Source organism: Chrysemys picta, chromosome 5 (genome assembly GCF_011386835.1).
Source record: "Chrysemys picta bellii isolate R12L10 chromosome 5, ASM1138683v2, whole genome shotgun sequence".
Taxonomy (NCBI): Eukaryota; Metazoa; Chordata; order Testudines; family Emydidae; genus Chrysemys; species Chrysemys picta.
In genome coordinates this window covers 48,367,407-48,388,249 of record NC_088795.1, presented here as the reverse complement: position 1 = coordinate 48,388,249, position 20,843 = coordinate 48,367,407, and the positions used below count along the sequence as shown (strand labels likewise).

General features: G+C 40.5%; 1 protein-coding gene across 1 annotated transcript; it reads right to left on the bottom strand.

Moving 5' to 3' along the window:
* Positions 1-2,924: 2,924 nt before the first annotated feature.
* LOC135983865 (chromatin assembly factor 1 subunit A-like) lies at positions 2,925-13,299 on the bottom strand. Its single transcript, XM_065597437.1, has 3 exons — positions 12,759-13,299; positions 11,391-11,824; positions 2,925-3,173 (listed from the first exon to the last, which is right to left on the bottom strand). The coding sequence occupies exons 1-3, from the start codon at positions 13,297-13,299 to the stop codon at positions 2,925-2,927; spliced, it is 1,224 nt and encodes a 407-aa protein (XP_065453509.1).
* Positions 13,300-20,843: the final 7,544 nt, after the last annotated feature.

Sequence of the window (20,843 nt, the reverse complement as noted above, 5' to 3'; positions counted from 1 at the left end):
GGTCTGGCCAAAGAGGTGAATCTGCTGCAAACCAACTGTGGTTCATCTGCCAGTCTTCTGTTGCTCACCGGGAAGGTGGAACTAGCTGGTCCCAGGCTCAGATGCAAGCCCTATTTCCTGACACCTTCATGCCAGACTCTGAATTCACCTCTCCCTATGAAAAGGCTCTACCTTGTATAATTTAAATCAGATACATACATAAAACATACTAAGAGAAATGCAAAGCACAAGGGACCAAATTCATTCCTAAACTAACTGCAGAGATGTCAGTGAAGCTACACTGGGTGATTAATTTTGTGGCTTGGGGACATTATCAGTATTTCAATGCCTGGATTTAGATCATTTTGTTCCTATTCCTTAAAGTTTGAACAGTTAAGAAAGTTAAACAGGGGGCTAATGCACACAATGGATTATATAAAGACACAACTCCTTCTACATTCGTGGAGGAGGGGGGAATGTTGCTTCTTCAACATCACCCCATAGGCTCCCAGGGACGTATGCCTGCAGGAGGTCCTTATGTCAGGAGATCTGTAAAGCTCTGGAGATATGGGACTGGAATAGGAGGGTTGTGGCAGGGGTTGACACTGTCCCCCTGAATCCACTTGTGGAATACATCTCAGAACTTCAGGGAAGTGGTGAAGGACCTCTCTTCACAATTTTGTATTGCAGACTTTAGGTTACTCAAGAAACATGTAGGATTTTATTTTGTTCTCTAATTTTCAGCCAGTGGAAAACAATGATATGAGAAATACTCTAGAGAGGATGACACCATCTGAGCATATGGTTGCTCTTTCAATAATAGGAATATATTTTAGAAATTCATCTTAGATATCATGCATATCAGTTTTCTCAAGAATTCTTCTGTATGGGTGCCCTCTACTCCTTAGGGGATTTCTAGAAGTCAAATTGTATTGTGGTGTGATCTATTCTTGTGGTTATGTTTTTCCCTGAGGAAGTTGGTTTCCTTTCCTAATTTGGTGTTAACGTTTTTCAGTTTTAACCTGCTTTTCTATTTCATTGATTCTATGTTCCACTTCATATACTCTTCCCCCAAATCCTCTGTGTATGCACACACACACACACGCACACACACACGCACACACACATTTTGTAATTCTCTTTTATCTCTCCCATTTTTTACTTTCTATATATATATTCCTCTGACTGCATTTAGTATTTTTCTGCTAGATGATGGATGGTTTGATTTCACTTCCACTTTATTTACGGCTGGCTCCCTAAATCATGGCCTATTAGAGAACATAGCTATGAGTTGTGAACTATCCCTTGGCACTAGAAGTGATGGCATGTGGCTGCACAAGGAGAAACAGGATGTAGTGAGTCATGCAGGAAAGTGCACACCCTGCATGACATGGACCTTTGTTCTGTGGCAGCCCTCTCCATGGGAGTGCCAAGGAATTCGGCAGGATGCTATCTAGACCCTTATGGCCTCTTTGTGCATACACACAGAGATGGAATAATAAAGCCTCAGAGTCTCAGGGTTGGATAACTCCAGAGCCCCTCTGTGTACTACTAGGATGGATTCCCTCCATTCCTGAGCACTAGCTTCCCTGCAGATCACCTTAGCACAGCTGCTCAGGCTGGGCTTTAAAAAGAAGATTTAACTGAGGGTTCTGCCTGCCTGCCAATATTTTGGGTCATAATTGTCATTTCTTCCTCCTCAAATCTTCTTGATGGTAACTCACTTCAGTGAAAGATTGCCACACAACAGTAACAACATTAATACAGATAGAGATAAATAGTTACTGTGCTGTAAGATGGAGCTGTCCTTTGGGTCACAAGAACTGTGTTATCTGGGTTTTGTTCACATAGCTAAAGAGACTGACCACACCTAAAAAATAATGAATGTTGTTTTAGAGATGATTCTCTGGCTTTGTTTCAGAATGTTAGAATTTGTCCAGCCTACTTAACAATAAGAAAATGGTTTTGATTTGGATTCTGAAAATACCCATGCATTTGAGTCATTTAACTTATATGAGTGTTTCCAATGAAGTCAGTGAGACCATTTACAGTAGTAAACACTGTGCCTGGTGATATTTGTGAATTTGCATGCAACTTACTCAGAAACATCCTGTGCTATTAATGAACTCCTGACTGGGGCTTCAGGATGAATCAATTACAATCATAAACAATAATAATAATACTCTGAGGTTCATCTATATGTGATGTACCAAATATTTCTTATGTCCTGAACTGAGTTAATATTTTTATTCACCAAATGTTATGATATCAAACTTTTACATTTTACATCCTACAACCTGTTGTATATTCACTGGATTGATTTGAGGGAAATGAGGGAACATTTGCCTAGGATTTTAGGAAGAACTCAGATTCAAACCTACATTTCTGTGGATGTGAGAGATGTGCCTGAACCATGAAATTATAATTTGGATCTTGAACACTTCAAAATTTAGATGTGTTTGGATTTAGTTCAGTACATTACAAAGAGAGGATCCAGTAATTTTGATTTGTATTCTGATCTTCTCTCTTCCCACAAAGTTTGGGATGGCACATCTCTGATTTTGTTTCAGCTCATCTCCTCTAAAAAATAAATATTCAAGAGCCAAAACACAGACTAGATTTTTCTTGGTATATGGAAAGACATAAAGTAAGTCAAATATGGCATTTTCTCCTACAAACATTTTCATTAAAGACTTACAATTGTGAAAATCTCGACATGAACCCCCCGTGCATGGTACCTTTCAGTTAGTGATGACCATTCCTCAGAAAGGTCAGATATTTGAATTTGTCATAATAAGCCCCCAAAAAACAGTTTCTTCATAGAATAGTTAGTATTAGTAGTAGCCAGTGGGAACAAGTGTCCCTGGAGTGGTTTGCCAGTGTGGTTTAGCATAGGAGGGGAGGGAAAACAGGACAGCCCACTCCCCCCTCTCCCTGGCTGACTGCTAGTTTAGCATCATTTTCTTCTGTTCAACTATCTGTCCCAAGACCATCCCAATGTTTTTCTCTCCTGATCTTGAATCCCTGTTTGGTGGCATTCCATTTTCTATCTTGTACAAATAGTTGATCTCTTTAGCTTTGATACAGTGAATACTATTGTTTTTCCACCTCTGAACCACCTTCAACCTCCAGCATGCTCCAACCATTGCTGATATTGCCATTGGAGTAGTAGAAGAGTCAACTTCAAGGTAGATCTGATCAAGTATGTTGGGACCCAATTTGCGGCTGTATTCAAACTTGTATATCCAGTGACTTTCTCAGGTTTGAAGAGCTCCAGAATGCATTGCATGACTCACCTAGAGAATCCTAGATATAAAGTGGCATTGTTATCAGACTGTTCCCATTTTGAACAACTTACTTTCGTTTCACTACTCTGATTGAGAGAGATTCCCTGTAAATAAAACAGAGAATACCGCTTGAACCAAATGGAGGGAATGATTTAAGTGTAACCTCCTGCAACACATTTAAACCATTTTTCAGAGGAATTTTTTTTTTACTTAAGTTCTGTTTGTTTGTTTGTTTTAATCCATGTGACATAATGGCACCCATAACTGCAACATCTGGGTAAAAGATAACATGTATATGTTTCACATAATTTAATGGAACTTATCCTAGTGTCTCCTTAACTTCCCTGGGAAGGGCTCTCATCTTTCTCGAGAGTAAACTCCTTGTGGAATGGACATCTCTGACTGTCTAGCATTTTTCCAATAAAGAGCAAATATCCCCCAGGCAAGTTGAAAGGCACAGTCGTCCCCTCTCATTAACTCCCATGTGTCTCACTGCAGTCAAACAGTCAGATCCAAGTAGATAGTCTTTCTATTGACTTCAGAGGGCTTTGGGTCTGTCCTCTGCATTCAAAAATAGTGTTACTAACTCTGTTATTACACATAAGAGACAAGAAATAGCTCACTCTAATGGAACGATAGCTTCCATTATTACTATACATATACAAACCCTTAAATAAAAAAATGCCTCTTTTTTCCAACGTCCAGCACATCTCATCTTTAATTGTAGGGATGCAATATGTACATGTAAAAATATTCTTTGAATGTACAGAACTATGTAATTCAAAACAAATGCGTGTCTGAACTCTTGTGTCTTTTCTGTACTGCTTACCATTTACAAGTATTTATTTCCAATTGACATTCATAGTTGAAAACCAAATGCTTAGTGCACAGCAGACCATATGGTATTGCTGAATATAATGATATGCTTCAGGTGCAAAGTGAGGCACAAAATGATGCGGAGCTCTTCCAGTATGCTGAAGAAGTACTGTGTTATTATTCAACCTGGCTGCACTGTAGAGAGAGTTTTAATGTGACTTTAAATGTAGAAAATGTTGAATGTAAATTAAGAAGAAAAAGAAAAAAAATTAAAGGGGAACTGTCAAGATAAAATTGTGTAGCAGATACTCAGTATAAATCAGCATAGCACCATGAGGTCGCACTTTGGTTATGAGTGCCTTATAAAAACGGAGAAAGGAAGAGTCAGCTTCTGATGTTTTGTTATGAAAGCAGATCATTTCTGTAACTCGAAATAATGGACCCGTTCTTTCAGCCCTTACTAATGAAAATAATTCCACTGATAACTATGTGAACACTCACAGGGGTAAGGAGTGCAAGATCAATCTTGAGAGACCAATAAAGCAACATTATGTAGCCAGCACTGTAGCATTTAATTTCAGAAAGGGGAACTACACAAAAATGAGGAGGTTAGTTAAACAGAAATTAAAGGGTACAGTGCCAAAAGTGAAATCTCTGCAAGCTGTGTGGAAACTTTTTAAAGATACCATAATAGAGGCTCAACTTAAATGTATACCCCAAATTTTAAAAAAAATAGAAAGGAGCATAAACACTGGCAAATGAAGTATAAAAATACAATTAGGAAGGCCAAAAAAGAATTTGAGGAATAGTTAGCCAAAGACTCAGAAAGTAATAGCAATTTTTTTTAAGTACATCAGAAGCAGGAAGCCTGCTAAACAACCAGTGGGGCCACTGGACAATTGAGGTGCTAAAGGAGCAATCAGGGACGATATGGCCATTGCGGAGAAACTAAATGAATTCTTTGCATTGGTCCTCATGGCTGAGAATGTGAGGGAGATTCCCAAACCCAAGCCATTCTTTTTAGGTGACAGATCTTAGGAACTGTCCCAGATTGAGGTAACATTAAAGGAGATTTTGGAACGAATTGATAAATTAAAGAACAATATGTCACCAGGACCAGATGGTATTTACCCAAGAGTTCTGAAGGAACTCAAATGTGAAATTGCAGAACTACTAACTGTAGTCTGTAACCTATCATTTAAATCAGCTTCTGTACCAGATGACTGGCTAACGTGATGCCAGTTTTTAAAAAGGGCTCCAGATGTGATCCTGGCAATTATGGGCCTGTAAGCCTGAGTTCAGTACCAGGCAAAATGGTTGAAACTATAATAAAGAACAATATTAACAGACATATACATGAACATAATTTGTTGAGGAAGAGTCAACATGATTTTAGTAAAGGGAAATCATGCCTTCCCAATCTAGTAGAATTCTTTGAGGGGGCATTTGAAATTCAATGTTGATAAATGGGAAGCAATGCATGTTGGAAATCATAATCACAACTATAGCTACAAAATGGAGGAGTCTAAATTAGCTGTTACCACTCAAGAAAGAGATCTTGGAGTCATTGTGGATAGTTCTGTGAAAACATCCACTCAATGTGCAGCAGCAATCAAAAAAGTGAACACAATGCTGGGAGTAATTAAGAAAGGGATAGATAATAGGACAGAATATCATGTTGCCTCTATATAAATCCATGGTATGCCCACATCTTGAATACCGTGTGCAGATGTGGTCGCCCCATTTAAAAAAATATATATATTGAAATTGGAAAAGGTTCAGAAAAGGACAACAAAAATGATTCAGGCTATGGAATGGCTTCCATATGAGAAGAGATTAATAAGACTGGGACTTTTCAGCTTGGAAAAGAGACCGCTAAGGGGAGATATGATAGAGGTCTATAAAATCATGACAGGTGTAGAGAAAGTAGATAAGGAAGTGCTGTTTACTACTTCTCATAACACAAGAACTAAGGATCACCAAATGAAATTAATAGCCAACAGGTTTAAAACAAATAAAAGGAAGTATTTATTCACACAATACATAGTCAACCTGTGGAACTCCTTGCCAGAGGATGTTGTGAAGGCCAAGACCATTAAAGGGTTCAAAAAAGAACTAGATACATTCATGGAGGATAAGTCGATCAATGACTATTAGCCAGGATGAGCAGGAATGGTGTCCCTCGCCTCTGTTTGCCAGAAGCTGGGAATGAGCAACAGGGGATGGATCACTTGATGATTACATGTTCTGTTCATTCCCTCTGGGGCACCTGGCATTGGCCACTGTCAGAAGACAGAATACTGGGCTAGATGGACCTTTGGTCTGATCCAGTAGAGCCATTTTTATGTTCTTATTAGTTTACACTAGCTAAAGATTTGGCCCCATATATTAAACATCCCAAAGAGTATCATTGCTGTAAATGTTTAAACTACTAAAAGCAAAACTAAAATTCAATTTATTTTTCAAATGTATGTTTTTTGTTTATCTTCTGTATATTGCTCATCTTGTGTGACATGCTGGTTCTTATACATTAGCCCTATCATGTTATACTTGGGTTTCTAACACCATAGAGAAATGTTGAAGTTAAACAAGCAAAAATAATTCTATTCATTTTGATTCAAAGAAAAATTTTGAACATACTACTATTTACACTAAATTTTATACCTTTTTGAATGGATATTTGTAATGTCAACATAATTGAAATAAAAATACAGCAAAATATTTTTCAATATTAAAAAATAAGTAGATTTGTTGTATTTTAAGATCTTTGATACAGTGCTGTTGCTATCTGCTAGTTTCCAATGAGGCCCTGTTTTCTGATAAGAATGCTTGCTTTATTAATTCAGCTGAGAAGGAACATAGAGAGTGAAATTGTCAAAGGAAGGAAATTAAGATGAATGGTGAAATTTGGATAAAGGCCTTTGGTGTGATGATAACCTGCATTTTCACATTCAGAAAACAGAACAGATATCTCAGAATCAATGGATTATATTTAATACATATTTCCATAGTAATAGGAATTTTAGGTATACCATAAGTATATATTCTTTTCTGGGTTCTTTCCAGCTATTAGTGGTGCCCTGAACATGGGGAGATGAAAAGAGTTTAAAAATAAGGGACCAAATTTTGGACTGCGGTGCACATAGATACAGACCATAAAAGTTGTAGGCAGGAATAGAATAACAAGGCCAAAATATTCAACCATAATTCAAACTCACCTACAGACATATGGAAATACCACACTCTGAAGATCAGCTGAAGTTTCAGCTGTGTTCTAGAGTAGATTACAGGGATCAGAAGCATTCTTTGCCTCTAGAGTTATGCATATTTCTATTAAAATAAATGTGTTTGCAAAGGGATGTGAAAAGGCCCACAGCCGGAGGGCTTGAGGGAAGAGGTGTAGGGTCCAGCAGCTGCTGCAGAGGCTACTCCTTGAGCTATTCTGACTCATTCAACCTATATGCCTCAAGGGACTCCTGCTGCTGCAGGGGCGTCCTTTTCCTCACTCTCTTCTCAGTATAACCCTCCAATTTATTCAGACAAGACTCCCATTGGAATCAATAGCGTGAGTATGGTCAGAAGAATTTAGCCCAAAGACAGACAAGTTATGCACGCAGCATGCTACTTTAAACTTCAGTCTCTCCAGCTTACATTTAGTGAGACAGGCTGGCACTATGTGCTGGGAGTTGATGTCTGAGTGCCCATGGCATGGTGCCTTCATATAATTCTTTTTCATATATTTTCTCATATTGGATAAAGAACACAGAGGGTTAAAATGAACAAATATTACATGTTGACTTTCTTCTTTATGGGATAAAAGTGTGTAGTTGTGTTTACAGCAGCAACAAACTAACACAAACTATAAATGAATTTTCTTTTTCATCCCCGGTTTTTATTGAGTTTCATCTTCCTGTTCACTGCCATGGGATATTATTCTGTACACTTGCACTCAACCTGAAATGTAATGAAAAAGAATCAATCTCAGAAGAGAAAGTTATCATCAGCTAATTATATTGGGTCACTTTCATGGGCTTTACAGTATTTCAACCAATTGCCAAACACCTTACTACTATAAACTCTAGCTAGTATCCTCAACTGCTCTTGAGATATATATATATATAGAGAGAGAGAGAGAGAGAGAGAGAGAGAGAGAGGGTTCATTAGGACAGCATGTGAAAATATGTGTATTTGTGTGACCATGATAATTTGTCTAAACTTTGATGGACAGGGAAGAGAACAACCATTATTTCTTGTACAGTTGGGTAAAAATTCCAAACACATTCATATTCAGAAATAATGTATTCTATGAAATTTGCCTGCTTTCCTTGTTCAAAATTGTCTATGAGCAGATTGTGATTTTTCTCAGATTAAGTTGTTTTAAAAATACTTAGTCATTGGGACAGAGAAAGACAGATTGACTGTATAGCCCAGTGGTTGGGACAATTACCTGGAGTTGGGAGATCTACATTCAAGTCCTTGCTCATTTCAGGCAGAGTGGGGATCGAATCTGGCTTTCCCACACCCCAGCTGAGTGCTCTAGCCACTAAGCTATTGGATATAAGACGGGAGGGGCTCATTATCACATCCCCCTATTCTCTCATTAGATAGTGTCTAACTCCAGGAGATGGTTCATGGCTGTGAATCAGGAATAGAGGGAGGTGCCTCCTTCTGTCCTGGAGTTAGGTGCCTAATTCCCTTTAGTCCAGTACTGCTCCTTCCTTTGCTTGGTCTCTGTGTGGGGTCTGTCAACCCCAATACAGTTCCTCAGAATGGGATTCACAGAAGCCAGCATGCTAGGTGCCTCACTGCCTAAGGTGCCAGGGAAGGAGTGTGTCCTAAACCATACCCTTGTAAAGGAATTTGACACCTAAATCTGGGCTAGAGGGAGGTTAGGATTCACTCAGTGGAGTCACTCTGGTTTACACTTGTTTAACTGGAACAGAATTATGTCTGGTATGTGTGGAGATATTTTAAATCAGTCTTTTAAACTGAGATCTTCCCTAATAGTGTGCTCTCTTGTAAAAGTTTCCTTGTAAAATCAATGTGGGCAGGTGGTTGCTTTGCCCCAAATTCAATGATTATATACCAAAGGTATGAGATCCAGGAACACAAAATTATTATTTTTTATCTTCACTGACTGCTGCTAGTGCTTCAGCCAGCTGAACTTCACAGCTGCTTTGTTGTCTTAGGGCCTTTGCCAGAACATGGTTTCTTTTCTTCTCACACCACCTTCCATTCTATTCTTCCTCTTCTAAAAGCAACATTACCAATCCAATGACAACATGTTCCAGCAAGGGACAAGACTTAGGGTATGTCTACACTACGGGATTAATCCGAATTTATATAATTCGAATTTGGGAAACAGATTGTATAAAGTCGAATGTATGTGGCCACACTAAGCACATTAATTCAGCGGTGTGCGTCCATGTTCCAGGGCTAGCGTCGATTTCTGGAGCATTGCACTGTGGGTAGCTATCGCATAGCTATCCCATAGTTCCCGCAGTCTCCCCTGCCCATTGGAATTCTGGGTTGAGATCCCAGTGCCTGATGGGACAAAACACATTGTCGCAGGTGGTTCTGGGTACAGCCTCACCCCTCCCTCCCTGCATGAAAGCAATGGACGGCAGACAACCATTTCGCGCCTTTTTTCCTGGGTGAACACTGCAGCAGACTCCATACCACGGCAAGCATGGAGCCCGCTCAGCTCAAGACAGCAGTCAAGAACATTGTAAACACCTCGCGCGTTCTCCTGGAGTTTATGCTGAGCCAGGACCAGAAAAACGAGGCGAGGAGGCAGCGGTGGCGGCAGCGCAGTGACAAGCGTAATGAGGACATGGACATGGACATGGACATGGACACGGACACAGAATTCTGTCAAACTGTGGGCCCCAGTGCTTTGGAGATCATGTTGTTAATGGGGCAGGTTCTATCCATGGAACGCCGATTCTGGGCAAGGGAAACAAGCACAGACTGGTGGGACCGCATAGTGTTGCAGGTGTGGGATGATTCCCAGTAACTGCGGAACTTTCACATGCGTAAGGGCACTTTCATGGAACTTTGTGACTTGCTGTCCCCTGCCTGAAACGCCAGAATACCAAGATGAGAGCAGCCCTCACAGTTGAGAAGCGAGTGGCGATAGCCCTGTGGAAGCTTGCAACGCCACACAGCTACCGGTCAGTCGGGAATCAATTTGGAGTGGGCAAATCTACTGTGAGGGCTGCTGTGATGCAAGTAGCCAAAGCAATCACTCAGGTGCTGCTACGAAAGGTAGTGACTCTGGGAAATGTGCAGGTCATAGTGGATGGCTTTGCTGCAATGGGATTCCCTAACTGTGGTGGGGCGATAGATGGAACCCATATCCCTATCTTGGCACCGGAGCACCAGGGTACCCAGTACATAAACCTCAAGGGGTACTTTTCAATGGTGCTGCAAGCACTTGTGGATCACAAGGGACATTTCACCAACATCAACGTGGGCTGGCCAGGAAGGGTTCATGACGCTCGCGTCTTCAGGAACACTACTCTGTTTAAAGGGCTGCAGCAAGGGACTTACTTTCCGGACCAGAAAATAACTGTTGGGGATGTTGAAATGCCAATAGTTATTCTTGGGGACCCAGCCTACCCCTTAATGCCATGGCTCATGAAGCCATACACAGGCAGCCTGGACAGGAGTCAGGAGCTGTTCAACTACAGGCTGAGCAAGTGCAGAATGGTGGTAGAATGTGCATTTGGCCGTTTAAAAGGTCGCTGGTGATCGTTACTGACTCGCTCAGACCTCAGCCAAACCAATCTCCCCATTGTTATTTCTGCTTGCTGTGTGCTCCACAATCTCGTGAAAGTAAGGGGGAGACCTTTATGGTGGGGTGGGAGGCTGAGGCAAATCGCCTGGCTGCTAATTACGCGCAGCCAGACACCAGGGCGATTAGAAGGACACACCAGGAAGCGTTGTGTATCAGAGAAGCTTTGAAAACCAGTTTCATGACTGGCCAGGCTACAGTGTGAAATATCTGTTTGTTTCTCCTTCATGAAAACCTGCCCCCTTTATTGACTCATTCTCTGTAAGGAACCCACCCACCCCTTTCCCCCAGCTTACTTTCAAACCAAATAAAGTCACTATCGTTTAAAAATCATTTATTCTTTATTAATAGATTATAAAAAGAGGGAGGGAACCCAGATGGGGTTTGGGAGGAGGATCGGCGGGAAGGAAAAGGCCACTAAAAAAAGGTTAAAAAAATGACAGCCTTTTGCTTGGGCTGTCCACTGGGTTGGAATGGGAAGGTGTACGGAGCCTCCCCACCAACGTTCTTACACGTCTGGGTGAGGAGGCTATGGAAAATGGTGAGGGGGGAGGGGAGTTATACAGGAGCTGTAGCGGCACTCTGTTATCCTGCTGCCGTTCCTGAAACTCCACCGGACCCCGGAGCATGTCTGTTTGCTCACGCAGCAGCCCCAGCGTTGCATCCTGACTCCTCTGATCTTCCTGCCGCCACCTCTCATCTCGAGCGTCTCTCCTCTCCTCACGTTGGTCCCTCCTGTCCTCCCGTTGGTCCCTCATGTCCTCACGTTCACTGGCTTCTTTCCTATACTTTGAAACCGTGTCCTTCCACTCATTCAGATGAGCTCTGTCACTGCGGGTGGATTCCATGATTTCTGCGAACATCTCGTCTCGCGTCTTCTTTTTCCGACGCCTTATCTGTGATAGCCTTCGGGATGGAGGAGGGAGGCTTGAAGAATTTGCAGCTGCTGGAGGGAGGGAAAAAAGGAGAGAATTTTTTTAAAAGATACATTTTGCAGAACAATGCTTATACTCTTTCATGGTGACCAACACTATTCACATTACATAGCACATGTGATTTCTGTGCAAGGTCGCATTTTGCCTCTTAATATTGAGTGCCTGTGGCTTTGCTGCTAGAGATCACAGACGCAGGTCCGGGCAACAGAATTCGGCTTGCATGCGGCCATGGTAAGCCATGGTCTTTCGGCTTCTGTGCCCTCCTTTCCCACATACCAAGCAAAGCCTGTTGAGTGCTGCGGTTTTCCTGTTAACATTCAGCAGCAGAAAACAAACTAACCACCCCCCCCCCATCCAATTCTCTGGATGATCGCTTTATCCCTCCCCCCACCACGTGGCTGGTATCAGGGAAGATCCCTGCTAGCCAAACACGAAAAGCTCTGGGCCAATTCCCCCCCTGCGCTTGGCTAACTGCAGGGAAGGATTTTTTTTCAGCCACAGGCAAACAGCCCAGTAGGAACTGCCACCTATGTCCCCTTAATTAAATTCCCATATTTCAACCAGGTTACCATGAGCGATATCACTCTCCTGAGGATTACACAGCAAGATAAAGAACGGATGTTGCTTGAATGCTAGCAAACACCGGGGCCATACGCTGCCAGGCTTTGTCATGCAATGATACCAGCATGGCACGGTCAAGTGTCCTACCATGGAGGACGGAATAAGGCTGCACTGCCCAGAAACCTTGTGGCAAGGCTTTTGGAGTACCTCCAGGAGAGCTTCATGGAGATGTCCCTGGAGGATTTCCGCTCCATCCTCAGACATGTTAACAGACTTTTCCAGTAGCTGTACTGGCTGCGAATGCATCCCAAGTCCTCAGGGCAAAGTAATCATTAAAAACGCTTGCTTTTAAAACAAGTTTTATATTTTAAAAGGTAAACTCACCTGAGGTCCCTTCCATGGGGTCGTGGTCTTGGATACTGGGTTGGGAGGGTTGGGAGGGTACTTCAGTCAGGCTGAGAAAAAGCTCCTGGCTGTTGGGGAGAACGGAGTGCTGGGTGCTCTCTGCAAGCTCGTCCTCCTCCTCCTCCTCTTCCCCGTACGCAGAATCCTCAGGTGTAGCTGATGAGATTATCCCCGCCTCGGAATCCACGGTCAGAGGTGGGGTAGTGGTGGCGGCCCCCCCTAGAACTGCATGCAGCTCGTCGTAGAAGCGGCATGTCCGCGGCTCTGACCCGGAGTGACCGTTTGCCTCCTTTGTTTTTTGATAGGCTTGACTGTGCTCCTTGACTTTCACACGGCACTGATCTGAGTCCCTATTGTGGCCTCTCTCCATCATGCCCTTGGAGATTTTTTCAAAAGTTTTTTCATTTCGTCTTTTTGAACGAAGTTCTGCTAGCACTGAATCCTCTCCCCATATAGCGATCAGATCCAGTACCTCCCGTACGGTCCATGCTAGTGCTCTTTTTCGATTATCAGCCTGCATGGTTACCTGTGCTGATGAGCTATCTGTGGTCACCTGTGCTCTCCACACTGGACAAACAGGAAATGAAATTCAAATGTTCGCGGGGCTTTTCAGGTCTACCTGGCCAGTGCATCCGAGTTCAGATTGCTGTCCAGAGCGGTCACAATGGTGCATTGTGGGATAGCTCCCGGAGGCCAATACCATCAAATTGAGGCCACACTAACCCTAATTCGAAATGATAAAATTGATTTTGGCGCTACTCCGCTCGTCGGGGTGGAGTACAGAAATCGATTTAAAGAGCCCTTTATTTTGAATTAAATGGCTTCGTTGTGTGGATGGGTGCAGGGTTAATTCGATTTAACGCTGCTAAATCCGAATTAAAGTCGTAGTGTAGACCAGGCCTTACATTGCATTTTAGACAGTAGATGGTGAAAGTGGCATAGTGTAAGAAAGAGGGATAATTGAGTGGCTTGCCCCAGAAATATAGGACAATGTCTGACAATGTTTCCTGATTTTGTTTCAACAGAACAACATGATTTTTTTAAAACCACAAAGAATTAAACCAAGCATTGATTACAATGATAGCTTCATTGGTATAGCATATCGCTTCACTGGTGCAAGCCCTACAGCAAAGTGCGTTCCAAATACCTCTTATACAGCACACTCCTGAAATCTTCTTTACATAATGAAATACAGTTTATCTGGGATAGAGAAATTTCCACAGGACACACAATAAAATGGTGTCCAAAACAGTAAATTTGCTTACTGTAATGTACTTCTTTATTTTATAAAATAAGTTGATGCTATAAGATTATTTTTTTTGCAACAGTATTAACAGATAAACAGCTTTTTTCCAGATCAGCATTAAAAAAGAAATAGCAAAGGTACATATGTGCATTGTGCACTTTGATTAGTCATTTCTCTCTCTCCATCCATGACTGTCTGTTGTGTCTTTTACCCTTTCAAGTTTTTGTAACTAGATCAATACTTGGTCTAATTCTCTGTGGGTTTTTTTTTTTAATACTGTTCTTGTTGAAATAAAATCAGGAAATGCAGTTAATCAAGTATCTCAAAAAGGTACCATTAATATGTAAATTTCAGATGTTACTTTTTAAATTGTCCATATTTTACTTTACAATACACCAGATGACTTCTCCATATGTGTTTATTATTAAAAACTCAATTTTCACATTGGTACATATTCCCTTTAGTGTGCTATGTTATCCAGTCTTCATTTACTTGGCTATAGAAAAAAATTTCACCTTGTTGCCATTATGGCAAGCCCTTGCTTGTAGAAACAGAAGGAGAGGCAGTAGGCAAAAGAACAGCATAGCAGGGTTTCTTGAAATCTTTGTAATACTGAAAATGTTATCCAAGACAACTCAGTAATGTGCTTCAATAATGTGCTCCACTTTTTTAATTAAGACAGTAAATGCTTTCTGATTCACATCTTATTCTCATCCCATATTCCTTTCTGAGGCTACTTAGTGATGCCTTCAGCTTAATGAGCTACCATTTGGCAACCACTAAACAACTTTGATTTAGTGATGTGCCACTCTCAAAAGGAATCTACAGTAAATATGTTCAGAGCTGGCTGCCTGCTTTCTGGAATGATTGAAGGTACAGTCTTCAAACAAAAGCAGTTGCTTTTTTACTGTCATGAAACTTCACATTATTTTGTATTAGCTATATTGTATGTCAGCCTCTGTCAGTGTGGAATATTTTGTCATTATCACAGAGCATTGTCCTAATATGCTGGATTCCATGCAAATTTTTAAAAGATATTTCTTAGAGAGGATACCTGGAATGCAGTTTAAGATTATGGCAGACATTTAATGATGAATCCAGAGTTATCTCTAGAAATATTTCCTCCAAGTACCATTTAGGCACTTACACATCTTAGTACTTTGAATAAACATCTTCACCATATGAGATACAAATGAAGCAGGTGGAGACAGAGGTTTTGGAAGCATCTTGAATTATTTAGGAGGTTGAAAATTCAGCAAACTACAGTATTTCAAATTTGCAAACTTTTCTTAATTTAAATCCATACCTCTTTTTTGTAATGGTGATGCATTGTAAAACAGAACAACTCTCTCTCTATGTTTTAGTTATCAGGAAACTGGAAACTGTGTCCTGTATGAAGGATAGAATAAGTCATTCCAAATGCTGGATACTTACATATGAAGTATTTTTATCAGAGTTTTCTGTCTCTCCTTTTCTGTATCTTTCTTCTGTTTCTTTTATTTTTCATTCTGTCCTCTCTCATCTTAACTTTTCAGTTTCTGTGTTCTTTCTATGCCTGCTCTTTTCCCCATTTCAGTCTTTCCTAATTAAGAAAAAAATGCAAGCTTAATGATGTTTAAGTCAAACCTTTAAAACATTGGCTTTTGTGTTAGTTCAAAATGAAGCAAAATAAGTGTGCCTATTCCTAATCATAGAAATAACTATTTTTGTTCCTCATGAAACAGACTTTGGGCCACCTCACAAATCCCTTTGCATATGATCAGTGAGAGGCCCTGGCCATTATCATGGAGATCCTAAGGCTCTGGGCAAGATCTAGTTCTCTGGCAGCCTGCACACTTGGTTGGCAATATAGCTCCAACTGAACCATGCTGAAATGGCTCCTACAGCCAGAAGTTGCCCTGGGACGCTCATTTCCCACCTCCACCATTTAAAGGGGTGTCCCTGGAGCAGTGGTTTCCACAGAAAGACAATACAAACTGAGGCTTTACTAACTTTTTCTGGAGAACTCCATTATGCCCATGGGGGGTAATGATGCTTTTGTGCCCACACACTCCATCAATTTTTACCCAATTCCCTGCTCTCTCTCTGCATATATTCAGGATATACGGTGTCTTAGGGCTGGTCCACACTAACCCCCCAGTTCGAACTAAGATACGCAACTTCAGCTATGTAAATAACGTAGCTGAAGTCGAAGTACCTTAGTTCGAACTACAAGGTACTTACCGCGGGTCCACACATGGCAGGCAGGCTCCCCCGTCAACTCCGCGTACTCCTCTCATGGAGCAGGAGTACCAGCGTCGACAGCGAGCACTTCCAGGATCGATTTATCACGTCTAGACAAGACGTGATAAATCGATCCCAGAAGATCGATTGCTTACCACCGAACCCGGAGGTAAGTATACACGTACCCTTATAGAAGACAGGGTGATGGACAATGCCAGATAGATGGCTGAGCCCCCTTTGCATGAATGGAGGGAGCAGAATCTGATCCTTTGCTTTTAAAATACTTCTACTTAACTCTGTGCAACTCCATTGACTTCAGGGGACCTGCACCAGAGTAAAGGCAGATTTTTTTTTCCAGAATATTTTCTACGGGCATATAATGGGACATAAATAGAGGGGAAATCTGACTGAAATTTCTGATATTTTAAAACAGTACTTTAAGCCACTTTGAATACATTTAATATGGAAATAAATTATTTTTCTTCTTTCATTTTTCTTAGATTTTTATCTTTTCCTGATAACAATGCAGTTTAAAGCAAAAGAAGAAGGGTTAATATTGGGAACAAAACCCATGCTGAGTCTTAAATGATTGCTCTTTTACAGAGGGTAGTATTATATCACAGTACATAGGAGAAATATTATTGCATCAGTGCCATTCATAAAAAAAAAAAATCTTTATTTAACCATTTCATCTGGCATAGCCTGAATGACACTGCTTTTGAGTAGAATTATCTGGCTGAGGCTCTATCTAAAGATGACTGAGCTAATGCATTTGGTTTGGATATGGAATTGGAAGCAACTGGGAGAAGATATAGAAGTTTTTATATATCAGATCCTCTGATTATTGCCTTCTGTTTCTCAGGTTCATAACCTAGAAATCTTATTGGGTCTGCATATACTCTGAGATGATTAGATGGCAGCTCTTGCCAGATTAACATTACCATCTATGTTTTGCTAAAAAAAAAAAAAAGTGTGAGTTTCTTTGATGTGCAGCCCTCATGACCAATATCCATACTTTTCTGACCTCAAGCTTTCGAAGTGCTCCATTCAGGGATATCAGATTCTGGAATGCTATCCAGACTAATGAGGAGTTGTGTCCCCACCTGCCCTGCAACACTGGGTGCCTCACAGTGCTCTGCTGTTGTACCTCACAACATGAGTCCATCATAAACAGCATGCAGTTCACACACTCAGTATCTGTATATATGTGCCAGCAACACTCTGGCTTCCATCAGCCTTGGTTACCACTTGCAGGGAGACTCCAACACACATCCAGTCCCAGATTTTCCCAAAAAGCATGTGTTCTGCACTGTGTATGCCTCTCCTGGACAATTCAGATATTAGAGGCCCATGGCCCCTGAAAGGGGTCAAGATACAAAGTTTGCTACTTTAATTGGAGTTATCAAAAATTTAGTTTAAACACAACACTAGATTAATATTTATTAAAGAATAAACTATTTATTTAACTACAAAGAGAGATATTTTAAGTAAGTACAAGGCATTAAAGACAGAAATGGTTACAAGAGAAATAAAGATAAAACACTTGACAGTAGCTAAGATTTAACAAACTAGACTTGGTTCAAGGTAAAATCCTTGCCACATGTTCCCAGCTGATCAAATTCTCAAGTAAGGATCTCCCACCAAAGTCCAAAGGACTCGTCTTAGGTGAAAGAGAGACAGAGAGAGAGACTGCAGTGTTTTGCTGCTCACTTTTAAAGTCCAGTCCTCTCCTTTGAAGTATTTTTTTCTGAGGATTACCCCTCAAAGTAAAGTTTATTCAAACAGTAAAAAAGGTGATGTGGAATCTGGGAAGAAGGGCCCGATAATCTTTCTTCTCCTCTGTGTATGCAGAAATACAGATTGAAGAAAACACACATTCTTTTGTTTAAGATAGACCTACCTAACCACTCCTTCCTAATCAGGGCTACGTGGGTTTGAACATGTGCTACCAACATCATACGGAGGGAACTTTATGTATAATGTGTCTACATACATTTCAGTGATACTATTGACCAGTGAGTTATTAGTTTTCAAATGACACCTTACAAAGCATATTTTGTATAAAGATTATTACAATAGTGTGTGTAGGGTGTGAATACAGGGATGCACTCAGTCACAAGGGACTATTTTTTAATTTGACTAGCACAGAATTCAACTGCTTGCTGGATAATGTGTCTCAAATAGAAAACACCAGTTTTCCAAACTCTGCACTGGATGCCATCTAGTTTTCAGATGGAGTTTCAGGTACTGATTTTGATCTCCAAAGTCCTAGATGATTTTGGTCCTACTTACAAAAGAGGGTGTGGGTCATAGTGAAGTAAATGCAGTTGTGATCAGAAGTATTTGAACTAGAGCCCATCTGGTATAAGAGAGTAAGCTACTGCCTAAATTTGTTTCCATGATGGGCCCTCAGTTAACAGCTGATCTTCATGTACATACATGACTTTTCTCTAAGCAAAATTGTAGGTTCCTGATGACACGACATTGCAGATAGCTTTTGACTTACTAAATATGGAGTGATGTGTGTCTTTGTATTGGCAATAACACCTAACAGCAAGAATGGTATGATTAATGATTGCTCTATAGAAATCCAACTTTTGTAGTGGTGTGAATAAAGATTTACACTAAATTTCTGGTGCAAAGAGAAGATTTCCTTTATTCTTACACTTTTCAACAATCTACTGAGGGGGCATTGATTTTATTCAGTTTCTCTTGTGCATTATAAAGTCTGAAGGTTATCACAATACAATTTTCAATAGGAGTTAGGCTGCTTAGGATTTTGGACATGTTACCATTGGTCCCAAAGACATATTTTCCTGTGTATTATGGTCAGTAGGAAGATGATTCAAATAATAGGCCACATTTTTAGCTTGTGTAAATTAGCATAGTCCCATTGAATTCACTGTAGCTCTGTCAATTTATTTTGGTGTACTATTATTAATAATTTATTCACCTTTGAACGCCAAGTGATTTGTGTTCTCTGCATATTACCTAGCATAAAACTATAACATTTACAAAAACTGAAAGTTAGATTTTTGAAAGTTTTCTATGTAGTCATTTAACTTAGCTCTAGTGTAACACAGACAGACCGTAGTCGTCGGCGAGTGGGATCGAACCTGGGACCTCAATACATGAGCCTCTACTGCATGAGCTAAAAGCCATATGTCTCTTAGCTAAGACTGAAGAGTAGGCTCATTAATCTCTCTCTCTAAGTGGTCACAGTGCCGCTACATGGGAGAAAACACCACACCCTGGAGGTGTGTGGGTTACACTAGTACAATACATTTACCCCTTTTTAGCATAGACTCCTCCTAGAATGCAGAACTTATGCATTCCTTCTCTCTCAGGTAGGTGTATATAAATAAAATCAGTTCCTTCTAATGTTGGAATTAGCCATGTACATACTGGGAGACAGACCTTTAGCAATATTACATCTTTTACATATCTTATCCCAGATAAAAAGTGAAACTTTGTCTAAAAGGTAATGATTTGTTTTGTCCTATCTGGACAAAGAAATTTCACTGGATTTTGAACATCTCTGCCAGATCATGTGGCTACTGTAGTTCTCGATGTGAGTGACTCTACAGAGTGGAACCAGCTCAACAAAGCAGAGTGTTGCAGCCCATGATTACTGATAAGACTAGTGCAGATGAGACCCCCGACTACCATCCCAACCCCCATCCCAACCCCATTATAGCTGGCTCAACATCAAAGACCAAATTAAGCAGAACCGCTCCTTAAGATTCCCTTGAGACCGTCAGCATTTTCTTCACCACCCGCTGTACCTATCAGGCAATTGTTCCTTAAATGCTTAAAAAAAAAAAAAAAGAACAAGAACAGATTGAATATATTCTAGACAACAGAAAAGACATACATAGTATATGCACTAGAGAAATGAAAGCAGTTCACCTTATCCCTTGTTGTGCCCACAGTCAGAGTTGTTCATGATTTTTTTAAAATTAAACATTTTTACCTCAGAAAATGCCAATTCATCTAAACCAACATTTTTCACAGAAATGTATTTGTTTTGATAAACCTTTTATTGCAAAGTTTTCTCAGGTCCAGAATGGAATTTCTAGTCAAATCCACTGGGGGGGAGAGAGAGAGAGAAAGAGAGAGAGGGAGACCCACTCCAGAATCACCTAGTGGTTAGCCAATACAAAACAAAAACAAATTCTGAAACTTGACATTTTTTGCAACCTAAATTATTGTTTTCCGGCCAGCCCTTCTCACACTGCCCCCAGTGCAGTCATATAGTGATACTATCCTTCTTTGCAAATGAAAACTCTGTGCTATGTTATGCCTTACTTATTCTTAGCCTGTGAGTAGATTGCTGGTTTGATAACAAAATTTTATATTTCCTTTTCTTAAATATTTTCTTTTGTTTCACTATACTGTTATATTCAGTTCTCCTTTTATAATGAGAACATTTTGTGGTTCCTGGAGTCTGATCACTAGCCCTAACACAGTACAATATAATTATTTTGTTCTTATTTTTCATTCTCTGCTCTTCGTTTCTTGCTTTTCTGCCATCATGTAACAAAGATTCACCGTAATCGAAAGCAGACTCTGCAATAATTGCCTGTTATGTTTTT

What these genes read in the sequence shown, in the direction of transcription:
- LOC135983865 (XM_065597437.1), bottom strand. Translation starts at nt 13,299, where the DNA reads ATGCAGGCTGATAATCGAAAAAGAGCACTAGCATGGACCGTACGGGAG. An exon ending in CCCCATGGAAGGGACCTCAG is followed by an intron (nt 11,825 to 12,758) that starts GTGAGTTTACCT and finishes CCCTCCCTCCAG; the next exon opens with CAGCTGCAAATTCTTCAAGC. An exon ending in TAGCCTCCTCACCCAGACGT is followed by an intron (nt 3,174 to 11,390) that starts GTAAGAACGTTG and finishes ATACTTGATCAG; the next exon opens with ATCTACCTTGAAGTTGACTC.